The sequence below is a fragment of the Pleuronectes platessa genome, chromosome 20, assembly GCF_947347685.1.
Source record: "Pleuronectes platessa chromosome 20, fPlePla1.1, whole genome shotgun sequence".
NCBI lineage: Eukaryota > Metazoa > Chordata > Actinopteri > Pleuronectiformes > Pleuronectidae > Pleuronectes > Pleuronectes platessa.
The window spans coordinates 18,132,580-18,149,991 of NC_070645.1; the positions used below are offsets into that span (position 1 = coordinate 18,132,580).

Below are 17,412 nucleotides of genomic sequence, written 5' to 3' on the forward strand. Positions count from 1 at the left end.
GGTCTTAAAGGCCCCACACAAGCCCCTGAATAGCTTGTCAGTTTCTCCATCCCTGTCTTTTATTTCACCACAGCCGCGGTCTGGATGTTGTCTTTGGCCCTGGCCTGTGATGCTGTGTGAAGCCACAAAGCCATTTGTGGAATTATCAGCAGGGGGACTCCGAGACCATATTGCACTGCGTTGGGTCCAGCAGCGAGTGGTAACGATGCAACAACAACAAGGGGCAGCGACAAAGACCTCTTCGATGTCATAACACATCCATCGGTTTACACACAGCGCCACCTTCTACACCCGCAAGTCGAATTTCACAAGCGTCTGTGGCCACGCTCAAATTGATTTGATCAACTGGACCACACGGGTGTTATTAGTTTTTGTGGCTTTGCTTGGACCGACGGCAACGCTCACAATTTGCACCTCTGTGTAATCTCATAAAGTTCTTCAAAGCTTTTTTCCCGGCTGGTGTTAAAGAGCTGTTGACAGTTTATTGTATGTTTGAACACGGACATCGTCCCAATTAACCTGTTGCTGCTGCTTTTTTATCTTTATTATGTCAAAGTACATTTCAAATATTTGTCCTGGATCGCCACAGTCAACAGTTTGTGCAGGTTTGTGTTTATTTCAATGCCAAACAAATCAGTTTGTCTAACAAAGAATCACGAGATTTGTTATTTTTAGAAAAATCCAGTAGATAAATTAACTTTATTTACATTTCGCAACTTTTAAGTGACTTTGTTCAACTTTCTTTAACAAATGCAAAAAACCTGGCTGGATCGGTTGCGTGGGCTATGAGCCTTGCACAAGTTGTTATCGTACCCATTCAAATCACTGCCCTGTTACTTACACACACCGTATCTTTCAGTCCTCATGGAATCAGATAAATGCTTCTGTATCAGCGTCGGTGTTTGAACTGCTGTTATCACGGGGACAGACCTTCCAAGTTTGTGTTTCTAAATCATATTATTGTTCAGCCAACATTCTATCTCTGCTGACGAGAGACATCTGAAGGCAGGCAGGTTCGAACCCCAAACCGTGAGGCTGTGGAGTGACAGTGCCAGCCACTGTACCACTACGTCGCCCCAGTTTAACACACATCCTTCAAAAAATGAACATACAGCTGAATCAACAGAAACTGAACATTTCAACCATCATGCAGGAGGATATTTAGTTTGCACACAGCCAAACCCAGAACACACACATACAGAGACTTTCCTTTCAGTTTTTTTGCTCGGTGCATAAACATCAAACTGTGCACGTCCATCTGCACGTTCACAGGATCACTGTCGACTCTGGTGTTCGTCCGCGTCAGAGGATGTCAGAGGATGTGAGCTGGAAGCCTCGAATCAACCTAGATACTGTTTGCTTTGCTTCATGACACACTGATCTACACATAAACACACATTCAGATCACATGGGGGCGCCCACGGAGAACAACACCCGAGTCCGGTGGCCGACATTGTTGTGGTCTGGTTGGTTTCTACAGCAACGGCATAATATTTCTGTGGCGGCGTGTCTCGTTTTTTTTTTTTTTGTGTGTCTGCATGCATGGCACCAAATCCACGTCTTAGCCAACAGGAATTCCTTTCAGGGATCTTTTTTTTTTCTTATCATGTGTTTTAGATTTAGAGGAGTGTAGGGACACGTAGCCGATGTGGTGTGAAACCCTGTGAGAGTCAGATGTGCATTAGTGCAGGTATGAAGACTGGAAACTGTACCTGTGGTGGTGATGTGGACTGGTAACGCGTTTGTGAAAATGGAAACACGTGACACGTATGACATTATCTCTGATTCCCTCATCGTTAAAGTTCGACTAGTTCTCAAATATGACGATTCTTGTCAGACTTGAATCTTTGTCTTGGCTTCTACCGGTCACGTGTCTCCACTGGACGTGTTTGTCGACATCTATTTCTGCCGTCTTTTCCATACAGAACACCACATGCTATATTGGAGTGGAGTGAATGTGGTAACAAGATGCTCGTAAGCAAGTGGCTGAGAGGGAACATTCCACGACTGGATTCCCGATGTTGTTTTGATGGTCGCTGCTGTGTCGGAAGGCAAATATTCCTCAGATTCAAAATAGACATTTTCACGATTTTGCAAACCACACCTACTCATGGAGGATTTGCATTAGTTGTTAGTGGAAGTGAACCAGTCGATATAAGATGATGGGACAAACTCTGAGCACATTTGGAGATGATTCCTCTTGCTTTGTGAATGCAAATGTATCCTGGGCCTCATAGACTACTCAGCCGTTACAGCTTTAATGCCTGAGACTTTTCTTAAATCTGTCAAATTCATAGCTGCACACATCCATTCATTCAGCCCCTCCTCACTCAGCTTTCTCTCTTTATCTCTCTCAGTTGCACCAACACACACAAACATTGTCATTGGACACATCTATAAACTGAGACTGGGCAAAAACAACATAATTTGGTCTTTGCAAACACGGATGACGTTTGTGTTTATTTGCAAATAGAGCAGAAAAGTGAGATCGGATCACAAGTAGTCATAGGAGAACCATTCAAGACAACTGACCCGTCTGAACAGGGTCATAGAGGTGCTGCATATCAAAATGAACATTGTTTAGATTATTATTTGAGATTTAGTATCAGGCCATCCGCCAGCACAGAGTCCTGATGTTACTATTGGAGCGGCACAAATGCTCCACAGAGCCCTGAGATGAAAATGTGATTAAATATTAAATTGATGTTTTGGCCGTGTGCTCTCCCCGAGAGGTTTACTAAAAGGTGTCATCAGGGCCGGGTCCATCCCGCTCCCAAACATCTCACTGCTCCTTAAAATAAAGGGCGGTTGCCAAGCCTCTGTGGAGTTTGTTTACCTGGAAGCATTGAGGAGGTGTTCCCCTGTGGACTCGGCTTTAGCCTCTTATGTAATACTACAAGGCAAGTGTGGAGGGAGACTAGTTGGGCTGCATCCAGTTGATCTCTGGATGCAGTCGGGGACTAGTTTTGGCAAATAGTGAAGTTTAATAAAGGTTTATTAACGTTTAGGTGTTAAATTGTCTGACCTTAACAGAATCAAGCACAGTCTGTTAACCTGTCATTTACAGCTTCACCCACCGTGGCCCAGCTAGATGTGTTCAACAGCTGGCTCACAGTTTATTTTTAAGTGCGTCAATACTCACATGTTCACATGTAAACTGGAAGCGTTGTTGGGTCATTTTAATTGATCCTTTAGTGATCTGTGCTCTACATGTAAACACTGGAGGAGAGACTCCACTGTAAGTTCTCTATAAAGGTTTTGATTCTAAAGATAGTATGAGGAGTCAGTTTAACTTGCATCCTTATGTAACAATGCTTAAATGCATCATCTCTATATATAAATCTAAAATATGCTGGAGTTACTGTGGGTTTTTGCACCTTCTGCTCGTCTCTCTCAGCGCCATGTGCACCACACACAGTTATTAGTTCTTTGTAGTTGCCAGATGAGATGCAGGCTTGCAGATGTGGGTGGGTTTGGTGGCTGTACATTTTTGTTCCTTATAGATTTCACAGAACACACATGCCTCCGTATCTCCTGTAGCCCCACTTGACTTCTTCCACTCATTGTGAAAACAGTCCTGTGTTATTCCTGTCTCCCTGCAGACAGCCGCTCTGTGGTGCCGGTTTATTCCGACTCTACAAACTTTGGCTTTTCATTCTTAACTCTCTGACTTGTTGTGCGCATCTTGTCTTCTCCTCTCATGCGTTCTCATGATTTATTGATCAGCCTCGACGGTGGAGTCTCTGTTAGAGGTTGGGCAGGGGAAGAGGTGAGTTAAGAGAGAGCGATGAAGGAGACAGGAAAGGAAGAGAATTCACTTCAGGCCGCCTGGTGTGTGTGTGCATACTTCACAGAGAGGTTTGTGTGGAGAGTGGGTGGGTGCGTCAGTCAGTCGGGCTGCTGCTCTCCGCACTGCATTCAGCTGCTCTCCTCTCGGCTGAGTGGAAACATCATGTGTCTGTGGGACGCCCAGAGGAACAGCCCTGTTTCTCCGAACTGAGACCAGCACAGGCAGTCGGGGACGGGCTGAGGATGAGAGAGGAAACAGAATGAACTTGGAGTAGACGGTACAGAGGGAAAGAGGAAGTTAAAGAGCATTTTTTGAGGATAGCCTTCATCCATTCTGCCATCTGGTCTCAACCACCTCGGACTTGGCTATGCCATGCTGGCCCAGAGGAACGGGCTACCTCCAGGCTGTAAGCCAGCTCCGCTGAAGGATCCTTCTGACCTGCTGGATGTGGACGTGAATGCTGTCGGGTGCTGCTCTCTCTCTTCCTCCCCGCCATCAGGGGGTTGTCCGTGGGCTCGGCTGGCCGGGGTGGACGGCTGCCTGTCGGAGCCGTACTGTCTTTGGTTCCAGCTTTTGGCCAGAGCCTACTGGGGTGAGGTGGAGCTCGGTCTCACCAGTCCCAACCGCAGCGTGTCTTGGGCTCGGCTGCGAGAAGCCTCCAGGAAGAACTGTGTCCGATCCCGGGTAAGGACAGTTTACATGATGGGTGATGGATGAGCATCCTTTTGATTTCAAGGGAACGTCAGAGGAAAGTCGTGTAACGGTTTGGAAGCATTCAAGAATACTGTAACTCATATGAAATATGAGTTTAAGGTCTCTCAGTGTCTGGCAGTCGCATAAAGGTTAATATAGGAAGCACTTGAAAGAAGAGAGGTGAGGGGCAGCTACACTTTGTTGTGCCATCTGAGGAATTTAGCGTGCGTCATCCTGTGCTACAGCAGCAGAGCAGTCCTGCTTCACCGACCAATATCTTTCGTAAGATGAGTGTGTGCGTGTGCGTGAGGGTTTTAGGTTTCGTTTATTGTTACTGGTCCCTATGGTGTATTCACAGTGCCTCTTTGCTGTGTGTTGTCAGAGGAGGATCATGTTTATTTTACAGCTGTGTGTATGCAGCAGCTTCATTTTCACAGTTTCTTCTAAAATATCCCCGAACAGCCCCAACTTCTTTATGACACACACTGAGGCTGGCTGGAATGAAGTCATTGTTCAGTGGAGGAGCAAAGTGGGGGAAGCAAAGGCACATTTTCCTTATTATATATTGAACAAGGAGGGTGACTAATGTGGTCAAAGAGGGAGAGATGTTTGGAAAGAAAAGGCGAGCGAGGGAGGGAGTGAAAGAGGTAGATCCATGAGGTCAGACGACCAGGGGGTGACTCACAGATAAAAAAAACTTTAAAAAAAAAAAACATTTGGAAAGTAAAAGTAATGACATTCAAATTCACTCATATACATAAAGAAGCAGAAGAGCCCATGCAAATGCACCGTCCTGCAGGCTGTGGCACCATATGGCAGCACACAGATCAAAAAAACCCTCGCTGGTGACTGTTCTGATGAACAGATTGCATGCATAATTAAATGGTATTAATCAGGTAATCGTGTGAGCTTGTTTTGATCAGATTTACAGTATTGTTCCCTGAATATGACTCTTTTACTGAGTAGCTGTGGGAACTTATGGCAGCACTGTGAAGCTGGAATTTCCCTTCGCATTCTGCTGTGCTGTTGCTTTTCTTGCTGTATAATTCAATATGTTATATATAGAGAGAGAGATGGAAAGTGTGTTTGTGTGTGTGTGTCTGTGTGTGTGTCCCTCAGTCACGGGGCATTCGAGTCAGATGGCTTAGCTATTGCGTAATACACCATTACATTTTAAGCATGAAATCAAAACAAACAGCTGAGTTGGCCTGTGTCAGCTCCTTTCCTTTCTTTCCCTCCTCTTCCTCTCTCTGTTACATTATGCACTCGGGTTTACTTCCAGCTCTGCACCACTTGGGTATTGGGTGGTGATTTCACCAGTCATACCATTAAGCCCACACCCATCCCTCTCTCCGGAGGCCTCCCTACATCTGCTGCTCCCAGACAGGCAGAGGAGAGGTGTGGAAGGAGAAGCCGGAGGGGCGGCGGAGGGGAGAATGTCTTTGTTTTGGATCCATAGGCTGAGATGTATTTGGGTAGGAGAAGAGCCCGCGGAGAGATCTGGGTTGAGGCTAAAACTCTTGGCAGGCCCGCACACAGCCAAGAGTCACGATAGTAGTGTGAGCAATAACCGCTAACGCACGCCCTGCGGTGCAGCGGTTCAGCTCTGTCATTACTCTGATGATGGATGTGACGTCTCACTGCTCGGCAGAAGACATCGGGGAGGCTCTCTGAGTTATCTGATAAAGAACTACCTAATACTTCCTGTTAGATGTTCAAAGGTGTGATAAATCTGAGGTTTCACAACCGTTAGAAAGGAATCAGACACTACAAGCAGAGACTACTGTCCGACAGCTGTGCGGAAAGAAATCCTAGCTAACGTTTGCAAACTCTGAAAGCCGCTGCAAAGTTTATCACGGCGCTATACTTAAAAATGCATTTATTGTGAAACACGTGCAGGTAATGGCCAATTAGCTGCAGTTAGCTTATTGTTGTAAATAACTGGAGTGATGCAACAGGACTGCACACGGCTAAAGCAGAAACTGGGTGTTGTATAAATGTGTTTGTCTAATTTCATATTCTCACTTCATCATCCTCAGCCTCGCACCAGTTTCCACTTTAGCCAGTGTAAACATTTTTTCAGCTCTCTGTTATAGAACATCTGAAATCCCCTGTTTTACAGCAGACGTGGGGCACGAGCTGGGTTTTGTAGGCGTTAATGCAAATGTTACGCAAGCTGAGAGCCGCCAGCATTTACGTGTTGTTTTTATCCCGTGTTCGTCACAATTGGAATGTAGGAATGTAAGAAGATAAGTCTGTCATCATGCAAACGCACCAAATAGCCCTGTAAAGCTCAGAATGTACAGTAACCAAAGCCATATGTTACGGTGGTGTGGCGCCCAGGGCAGCACACATGTGACTTGTATCGCTGCAAATTTAATCCCTGCATCGAGAGCCACAAAGCAGGAGCTAAATATTTGACTTCATTCGTGGCCTCTGTCACCGACGTTACAGAAGTTGTCTCGTAGTAGCACCAGTTGAGATGAGTGATGCGTTTCCTCTTCTGTGTTTACCGACAGAACTCACAAGTACATTCAGACTAATTTTGCGCTGAGCCTCGGTTGATGACAAATCAGATTCACCTGAAGCTGTTGATTAATTCAATGTTTGGACAGATCATAGTTGCAGAGGAGTTATTTGGCATATAAGACCTTTATATGGCATTAAGGTTTAGGAACGTCTACGATGGGATAGAAGTGATTTCAACGTCTACGAAGGGATACATGGTTCATGGACTTCTACGAAAGAAAGGGATGGATGGCATACGAAGGTGTATGAAGGGATAGAAGTTATACAAAACTCTCTGAAATGGATAGAAGGTATATGAAGTGCAAGGAAGGGATAGAAGGTTCATGGACTTCTACAAAAGAAAGGGATGGATGGGATACGAAGGTGTATGAAGGGATAGAAGTTATACAAAACTCTCTGAAATGGATAGAAGGTATATGAAGTGCAAGGAAGGGATAGAAGGTTCATGGACTTCTACAAAAGAAAGGGATGGATGGGATACGAAGGTGTATGAAGGGATAGAAGTTATACAAAACTCTATGAAATGGATAGAAGGTATATGAAGTGCAAGTAAGGGATAGAAGGTAAAGGAAGGTCTACTGAGGCTTCGTAGACAAAGTGGCCAGGAAGGACTAAGCTAAAGTGTTTGTTGTGATAGATGTCAAATGGACTGCAGGTCAAACATTTACTACCTAGACAAAGACACTGTTTTGCAGACTATAGGCAACAATATCTCATCAATTATTGTACACAATATTTCTTAAACACCCTACAACCTGTCTCTGAACACTTGCTTATCTGTTTTTCCCGAAAGCACAAACCTTGACCACTAAATGTCTCCCTGTTATTCACCATTCACAACCGTCCTGCTGTTGTTGTCTTTTCTCTGGCGACTGTGAAGAATCACCAACAGGGGATTTCTGGTATGTTTAAATCAAGATGATTAATAAGATATAGGCTTAGTCACGGGCTGTTACATCTGTGAAAACACACTTTTCTTTGTTTTCGTTAACCACTCTGCTTGACAATTACCAGGGGTGAAGTCAATGGAGGGATTGTGCTGTCATGTAGCCGAGAGTTTCTTCTCCACGGTGAACAAGTGGAAAAAGCAGATTTACGATCAATGGGTCATTATTTTTATAGCCACGTTTGATTTCTTTGTTGCAGAGCAGTGAGACATGTAAAGCAGAGTTTCCCAGCACCGAAGGTCACACCCTCAAGGGATCCACAGATACAATTTTAGGGGGGGGATGATGATTTAAGAGAAAACCCTTCGCTGACAGCTCATGTATTTAAACAACAAACATAAGAATGGCATCGTTTTGCTCTCAAGAAGAAAACCAATAATGTGGGACTTTTAAAAATCCAGTTTTAAATCTGTGTCAACAACCCAGTGTAGGTTCTGGACACTTTTTAGTAACACACCGTTTGTTTTCTCCTCCATTCAGGCCAAGCAGAAGGATGGGCACGAGCCCAGTGAGGTGTCGGCCACCACTTCTCCCGGGCCGGAGGAGGAGCCTTTCTCCTGGCCGGGCCCGAAGACGCTCAACCTGCGTCGAACCTCCCAGGGGTTCGGCTTCACGCTGCGGCACTTCATCGTCTACCCACCGGAGTCGGCCGTCCACAACTCCCTGAAGGTGACCGCACACTGACTCTCACTCATCTGACTACACCAAGACCTCAGAACGAAACAAACAAATCCATCATATCATCAAAAAAAATCTCTGCAAATATATTCAGGGATGTAACTTAGGTAGACGAACTGTGGGAAAAAGCGGTTCAGATCCTGTCCCATTTCAAATTTTGATTTTAATTTGTGCTTTGACTGAACCAAGGCTTCTCTCCAAATACCTGTCGCTCTGGTTCATTTGCTTTCATTATTGCTTTTTGTCCTTTGATCTAACTCCGGTGTCGCTGGCGAGGGCCTGAACATTATATCTACTGGTCTCGGTTCCAGATCGTAATCATTAAACTGAGACCCTTGTAGTGTCTGTAGTGATTTAGAAAAACAGCAGATTTGTGTCACATAAAGAGGAGAAACCGTCCGAATGATGACTCTCAGCTGCTGTTTGAACACGGCCCCAGACAAACAACATCCTATTTAGTGCCTTTCTTGTGTGAGAGTTGTTTTCCAGGAAGAAATAAATCAATGCATGTTCTGTTGTGTAGTAAAAAGTAAAGATGCAATGTGTGGCTTCAAGGTTTTTAGTGTCTGTTTTTTGTTTTCTGAGATTCTTGAAAACGATTCACTCCAATCCACCAGTCGGGTAATTTTCTCAAACTGTGAGCAGCTTCAGATGTGACATGGATTCAGTTGCTTTGTTTACGTTTTTACTAGTTAGTCAGAAAATTCAACAACAAAGGGGCAACAAACAAGCGGCAAATATTTCATCACAAACTTTACGCTCGTTTGGCTGCCACAGGCATCTTGTGCATTTGAGCTCACCTCATTTGCAGCCATTATTTTGTTAACTGTAGATACAAATATTATATAGATGTTTATTATAACACACTTATAACATCAGCATATAATCGCTTCAATATTTAATCTCTTCAAATCTCTTTCGAATAAAAAAAAAAAAAGACATTTTCAATTTCAATCTATTTCCAGTTGTGTGTGTTGTTGTGTCTGACCATCACTGACACCTTAATAGGACTACGATGTTTTAATTTAACTGTCATGTCAATACGCTTGTGTGGTGCCAGTTTTTCAGCAGAGCCTATTTCTGACTTGTATCATCCCACCTGGGATTTCTGCCAACTGTCCCCTGGATCACATCAGTACCAATCTGCTCTTTGGTATTAATCCTGATGCTACAGCACTTCCGGCTCCTAATGGGGCATAGACTTAATACAGACTAAAGGGCTTTGGGTAAATACGACTTCTTTAATGGGAAAATGCGCCGGTGTTTCAAGTCCGCTCTCTGGAAGCTTATCACGGCCTCCCTCGTATTAGTTTTCCTAAGTGATAACTCAGGATAAGTTGGGTTTACTTTTCTCTGAAGTGTATTTTGACAACCTCTCATGTTTGCACAAAGGGATTTCCTGCAAAGTTAGCATAGTACGTTAGGTTTATAGCCTTTGGCGCCGCTTCTGCGTGTTGAAAGAGAAACTGCGGCACAAAAGTTTAGGACTTTGAGACGTTTGTGTCAAACCACAGAGACGGACAGTTTCTCCCACAGTTCAGTATCACAGCTTTGTTCTGGACATCTTTTAGTCCAGTCTGATGCAGTGTTGGCTTCTACTTTCTCACTAAAACCTGATTTGCATTGAGCTGACATTACACATGGTCTAAGATTCATAGAATAAATCAAATAAGGGAGTTAACTCATCTTTGAAAATCTGGCAAGAAGCATAATGTAGCATAAATCATTAATTTGAATCAACAAAATATCATTCACTTATGAATTCCTGAACTTAAACAAGCATTTGTTTTCTTTCCAGATTCCACCAGATTTTATTCCAAGTCTTATTTTATACTTTTAAGATTTGATTCCGGGACATATTTCACTAAAACCTTAAATTTCAATCCATTACTCGATCGCTCATTGTGAACTCTAACCATTTCACCCATTATGTAACCTCAACCGTCATAGTAAGGATAAAAAAACAAAAAATCCTCATCCATGTTTATGCATCACTGTAATTACTTTTAGGGTCTTGGATCGGAGCTCTGTCCTAATCGCAGTTTGAGGATATTAGCGTTAGCTTGCAGAGGTTCTGACCGTCTTAAGGAAAGCCTTGGGAGAGCGGCGGATCTTAAAGCATCCATGGCCAACACATGTGTCACTGGGGGGGAGGTGGATTAAAGCAAGAGTGTGTGGATCTGAGGGAAGTTAAAGATTTATGTTTTGAGAAAATGGAGAAAAAGTAAAGACCACAAACATGAAGTGGCTTTTCTGGATGAACAGCCACAGGAGTTGCTCTGGACCGTCGTGGGTCCTTTATCAAAAACCTCTCCAATTATGGAGCCCTGTTTAATGACTAATTAACACTTTCTTCTCTCAGCAGTCCACTGTAGGGCTTCAACTAATTATTTTATCAATTAATCTGTTAATTATTGTTTTAATACATCAAATTGAGAGGGCATACCTCTGCCAAGGCTCACATCCCATCTCAGTACGTTAAAGATCCAGCTCCAGCCCTTTAAAAAATGTACTTTGGGGTTAATCCTTCTAACAAGCAGACAAACAAACCAATGAAAACAAAAACCTAACCTTCTTGGTGGAGGTGATAAATTATGTAGGCCTTTAAATGTCTTACAATATTTCAAAACAGTGTTATGAGTATTAATATAAGAATAACATTCCAATATCTTCCATGATTATTTGTTTTTTATGATGACTTTGACTCTTTTTATGGCTACAGACATTATTCTTTGTCAGTCTTTGTTATGATTACTTAAAACTAAACCAATCGTCTCCTCTTTTCTTTCAGGATGAGGACAATGGCAGCCGAGGTAAGTTTGTAAATCATTTTTTTTAATCTAAACTGCTGCATGAAATCGGGATGTGCACTGTGAGCTGGGACCTCAGCTGTTGCAATAAGAGACGCACAGAAACCATTTACTCTCAGTTATTCCTGCTGAATGGGCATCAAATGAAGATTGACACCTCATTACTCCAAACGTTTTCCCTCTTTACAGATTGAAATAGACGCATTTTGATGAGTCTTTGTGTCTTAACATCTCATTATTCGTACAGGGAACTCAGTCTCTAGAATGGCTTTATAACACAGGGAATAAAGCAGACAAAGAAATAAACAACATGTTGCAGGTGCAGTCGTGTTCTCTGGGGTCTGTCAGCCAGACAGGCGGCGTTGTGTCTTTAGTCTTTGCTCTTCAGAGCTGTGGCGTTAGCTTGGCAAGGCCCCGGCATTCCTCAGAGCATCCGGCTCGTCGTTCCAGTCCCTCAGTATTCTGCTCACATCCGCAGCCCAGCGTGAACGCAGGCGGATCGCTCTGCTGCCTTCTCAGACAGCCCAGCAACACATCTTCTAACAGACCATCGAGGCCCGTGTACATCGGCTCGTGTTTACATACACAGACAAATAGAAAATCGTGTTTTTTAAGAAAACGTGACACCGTTTTTCACAGTAATTCTTTGTGTTTGACATAAATGAACAAGAAAGTGAGACGCTCATCATCATGGTTGAGCTTCGTGAAACATCCAGACCCCCCCCCATGGTGTAATTCAGTGAATTAATATGTCTTGAGTGGATGATAAACATGAAGTATTCTGGGTTGATGGAAGGTGAGCGGACTCCCTTCAGTGGTAAATCTGACTCAAAACACATCCCAGCAGGATATTACCAGATTCCAGTAAGTGTCCCTCATCGTTCCTCTTGGCTCTTGGTGTCACATTCCTCACACTATCCCCCCCCACCCACTTCAGCTCCTCCATGTCCACCCGCTTCATTCAACACAGGCCTCAAAACATTAAACAGCACACACACGGGGAGGAAACCCTTCAGGGAGTAAGTGTGGCTCCACATTGTTAAGAACTGGGATTGCTTTTTGTGACTTTACCTGAAAGAAGTCGTGTTAACCTCTTGTGACTGTGTGTGTGTGTGTGTGTGCGTGGTTCCTCTGGCATTAAATCTTATGTTGTAAGTGCATGAGAGCCATTCATTGAAAGGCTCAATACATAGTGAATAATAACCGCCTCCTGCTGCTGCCTCAGGAAGTCACTTGGCCTCCCTCCAGTCTCATAAATCCTTCTTTGCCTCCAGCAGAGGTGATGATGCAGAGCGGCACAAACAATGTCTTGAATGAATGCATTTGTTGTTGTTTTTGCAAAGCTGCAGCTAATACTCCAGCAAATGAATCGATAATAAGTATTTATTAAGGAAAATTATGTAAAAAATACGGTGATTATAAATTAACATTGTCACTTGTCAAGCTGAAGACTGTTTGTCTCTAAATTTGGAGTTTCATTGTGTTTAAGAAACTTCTTCGAAATCTAACCCTAACCCTAAATAAACAATTTGAAAGTAATTGAATTATATGAAAAATATGCGAAAACAGACTAGATTATGAAATTCAGAGCATGTGATTGCAGCTCAAGTTTTCAGAAATTAAAACCGAAATAGACTGAAAACAGATTTCTGAAGGATTTTTGAGTCTGATTGACTCGGATTGAATTATTTAATTAAACACTAGAAAGGCATTTGGAGCACATACCTCCGATAAGACCCCAAACTCCTCTTAAATCCAATCAATCTGAAGTGAAATAACACTTACTCATAAATATAAGTCCCCTAAATATGCCTGTTTTTTTTTTTTTTCTATCACGATCCATGTATTATTTCCTGGGGGATTGGTGAATCTGTAGAAAAACAACCTTCTCTCGTCATGAAAGAAAGTAAAAGCATTTCATTTTCATGCCAAAATGTAATAAGCTTCTATCTTGGCCCATTTTTCTGCTGACCGCGTGTTGACTAGCTGGGTGTTGCCTCTGGAAACAGTTAAAACATCCAGAAAACACACACGGTGACGTAGATACACAGATAAACAAACGTAAACACCGACCTGCAGTGTGTAGATGCACTGTGGAAATATGGAAACGGGATTGATGTGCTTTTACTTTGTGTGTGTGTGTGTGTGTGTGTGTGTGTGTGTGTGTGTGTGTGTGTGTGTGTGTGTGTGTGTGTGTGTGTGTGTGTGTGTGTGTGTGTGTGTGTGTGTGTGTGTGTGTGTGTGTGTGTGTCCCAAGTATAGACGTGTTTATTTCCTTTCACAGCGGTTGTGTACATACCAAACGGCTGTTATCCCAAATCTTCCTCTCTATCTCACTTCCTCTCCTCTTCCCTCCTCTTCCCTCCCTCCCTCCCTCCCTCCCTCCCTCCCTCCGTCTGTCTCTGCCTTTCCTGTATCTCTTTCTCCTCAGCTGTGTATTTTAGCAAGTTATCAAAGGGGGCTGAAATCCGAATGAGGCGTTCTGTGCGGCGCAGCGAGAGAAGCAACATAAAAAATTTCCCCATCTGTTCAAATATTTGTTTTTCGTTCAACGTGAAACACTTTTCTCTGCAGATACCACTTCTATTTTGTGTGTGTGTGTGTGTGTGTGTGTGTGTGTGTGTGTGTGTGTGTGTGTCAGGTTTTGGTTCGTTCCCATGAAGTCTGCAGAGGGAACGCAGCGCAGCTCAAGCAAACAGAATTCCCCAGTATTCTCCAGTGAGCCTTTTTTAATGCCCCACCTTCTTTAACAAAGCTAAAGTTTTTGTCTTCTTTTCTATCGTTTTCCACGGTCAGCTTAGCGTAGCACTAAGACTGGAAACGGGGAGACAGCTAGCCTGGCTCTGTGCAGAGGTATGCGACAGGACTGCAGGTATTTACCCAGACCGACCGAGGTTGTGCAGATTGAACAAACAAGATATTAGGGTGATATTTAATATTGATGGTCTAATCTAAGGCTTGGCAAGAGAACCAATATCCCCCCCCCCCAAAAAAAACGTCTGCTTTTCTTGGCAACAGGCATCCTTTACTCATGAGGGTGAACTATTTGTCTTTTATTTCAATCTAGAGTTCAAACTGTTTTTTTTCTTTTAAGTTGAGTGAGTAATTATGACTCTGACAGCTCGTTCTGTTTTTTGTTTTTTTTATGATATACACCCACCCACGTAGAAGCTGTAACATTAAGACTCAAATCATAAAAACTTTCTTAGGTAAATATCCAAACACAACCGGCCGTTCACGTTCTCTGTTGCTGGACTGTTGCAACGCCCATCAAGCTCCACTGTTCTCATAGGGATAATAAGCATTCGCCAGTGGTTATGATGGTGGATTTACCACTCGAGACTGGTTTCAGACAGATGTAGACCAGAGTAGGTTTTTCTTTTCTGGCCACCACCTCTAGATATTTACTGAAACAAGTGTAACTACTATATTTTATTTGCTAATTGAACTTATCTTATCCACTCCTCACACTTTTGCTCTTGTGTTTTTTTGTGTAAAGATCAGAAAAACAAAGTCTCCCCGCAAATCTCTCTCTAACAGGAATCGTGGCCAGTTGGCTCATTTAGAGAAAATGTCTTGAAGCATGAGAAGGTATTTAAAAATGGCCACATCTGTCTCCAGATGTTTGTCAGTTGTTCCCTAAGTCAAACTTAAACTGTCTTTTTTAACGAGAGAAAAACAAAACAACTCAATCAACTACTACTTCTTCTTCTTCTTCTTCTTTTTTTCTCAGTACAGTGCGGTCAGAGTAATGTCAGAACATAATCCTCTCTCCCCTGGGCGGGTTTTGGTATTTGCAATTCCTAGAAAGTGATGGAAAGTACACCAACACCTTCCTGTCTGTGGTGGAAAAACACCAGGTGTGTGTGTCTGTGTTCATGTGTGTGTGTGTGTGTGTGCGTTGTTGTTGAGCACATCAGTGGACAGTTGCGACAGTGGTGTCAGGTGTTTCTACGTCAGGAATGCTACAATCACATAAGTGAATTATTTTTGAAATGTTATCAGCCCTCCAGACATTTAGCCATGCAGGTGTTACATTCAAATATAGATCACTGGACTTTCCATGTTTTTATTTAGTAAAGTCCAACCATTATCTTATCGCAGATATATTGGAATCAGTGTGTCAGTCAATTGTTAATTGTTCCATAAGAAGTTGTAGAGTCAGAACATTTGACCATTTACAACCTTCTTCCTGAGCTTTCAACCACATCTCTTCCTCAGCAGAGGGGGTTTGTTCCGTTGTCGTCATGTAATGGAATTTCCTCCTCGTATTGGGAGATGCAGATCATGTTTTGAACACAGTTGCCCCCCCCCCCCCCACACCCACCGCCCACCACGTACAGCGACATGTGACCAACATTCAATCCAGTAGAACACTTGGCGGGAAGCTCGAGAAAAAGGGATTTATGAGTTATGACCAATATGATTATTATAAAAATCTATTGTATATAACAGGGGGTAGAGAAAAGACTATTCGATAATTGCGTGTTTATATATATATATATATCTTTTCTATGGGGCCAATATTGTGGCATTATTATTTGTTTGTGTGTAGGGAGAGTGTGTATCAGATTTGTAAATGTGTTAAATAATCTGCAAATGCTTGGAGGAATTTTTCAAATGTGAATTCTGTGTCTGCTGAACCAGAAATGTAAATATGTGCAAAGAGATTTTGAGTTTGTGTTGACAAATCTACCATTTTTCTTTCATACATTTGCAAATCTGATAAGACACACCTGGACTGAGATAGCAGCTTGTTAGTTCAACTCATTGACCTTTATATTTCTAAACCTGCCATACTGAAAAAGTTTACTCACTTATTTACCGACGTGCAGCCACTGACTTGACACTGGCTTTAAGGCGTATTGACATACCCCCCCCCCCCCTCCAGTGTGTGCTGATGTAAAGCTGCAGCTGTTTACAGAGCGCTGCGATTAGCGAGATGAGACCTGTCCATCTCAACCCCGGCACCTGAAAGTCGTCTCACTGTGCGACAAAGTGTATTGACACAGTTTAGAAGGATGTGTGGGTTTGTTTGAGTATTTGGAGGATGTCAGCAATCGGCCGTGCAGGTGTTGTAGCAGAGTTTAAGCTTTCAAAGGAGAGTTGTGTTTGGACTCGTTTGTGTGAGAACTGTACAGAATTCATGGGAATGGAGGAGGCAAAGAGGCCGAGTTACAGTATTTGTTTTCACGGTGGCTTCGTCCGCCGTCTTTAAAGCGGGAGTTTGATGATAAAACACACTGTGCTTTTGAAGGAAGTCGCAGTTTATGGATTTATGTGAAGTGTACTTGTGCTTTGACCTTCCCACACTATGGGGGGACCTCCGTGTGCCAGGATCATGTGCCTCACATTTTCATATTCCTCTGCTGGAAGAGAGCTGACACAGATAATCATCTAAACACACACACACACACACACACACACACACACACACACACACACACACACACACACACACACACACACACACAGTCCTCCTGATCCTTCTTCTCCGTGTTTGAAGTGTTGGGAAAGTTGTGGAGGAACACATCTTCCTATTCAGTACCAGAGCAAACAATGAGTAACACATGTGCTTAGGTGTTTGTGTACTTTAGGAAGGCAGTGCGTTTGCATGTGGGTGTGGTGTTTGTGAACGTGTGAGTGACACAAACGGGTTGTGAGCGAGTTGGATGGAGAGGTATTAGAGGTTAATGCAGAGAGCGGGCAGCGGGCCCAGCCCTCTGTAGAATAACATTATCTAACCCAAAACAACAGCGGAGCGGGGAGCTGGCCCACACAACCAGGCCCAGCTGTGCAGCCGGGGACGGCAGCCAAGCCAGAGCCTGTCGAGGCCAAAGAGCAGCGCGGAGACACAACCGTGCCAGTGTAAGGCATTTAACTGCTAGACTGGAAATGTACAGCAAGTAAACAGCTTTTTACTGGTTTTCTTGCTCAATATATGTTTGAAATGCGAGTTGTGGTC

General features: G+C 43.3%; 1 protein-coding gene across 1 annotated transcript in view; it reads left to right on the plus strand.

The window, feature by feature from the left end:
* LOC128425968 (rho GTPase-activating protein 21) overlaps positions 1-17,412 on the plus strand; it is a 67,359-nt gene that overhangs the window by 26,889 nt on the left and 23,058 nt on the right. Inside the window, exons 3-4 of the mRNA XM_053412803.1 lie at positions 8,440-8,628; positions 11,429-11,450. Of these exons, the coding sequence (XP_053268778.1) occupies positions 8,440-8,628; positions 11,429-11,450 (211 nt within the window). The remainder of the gene's footprint in view (positions 1-8,439; positions 8,629-11,428; positions 11,451-17,412) is intronic.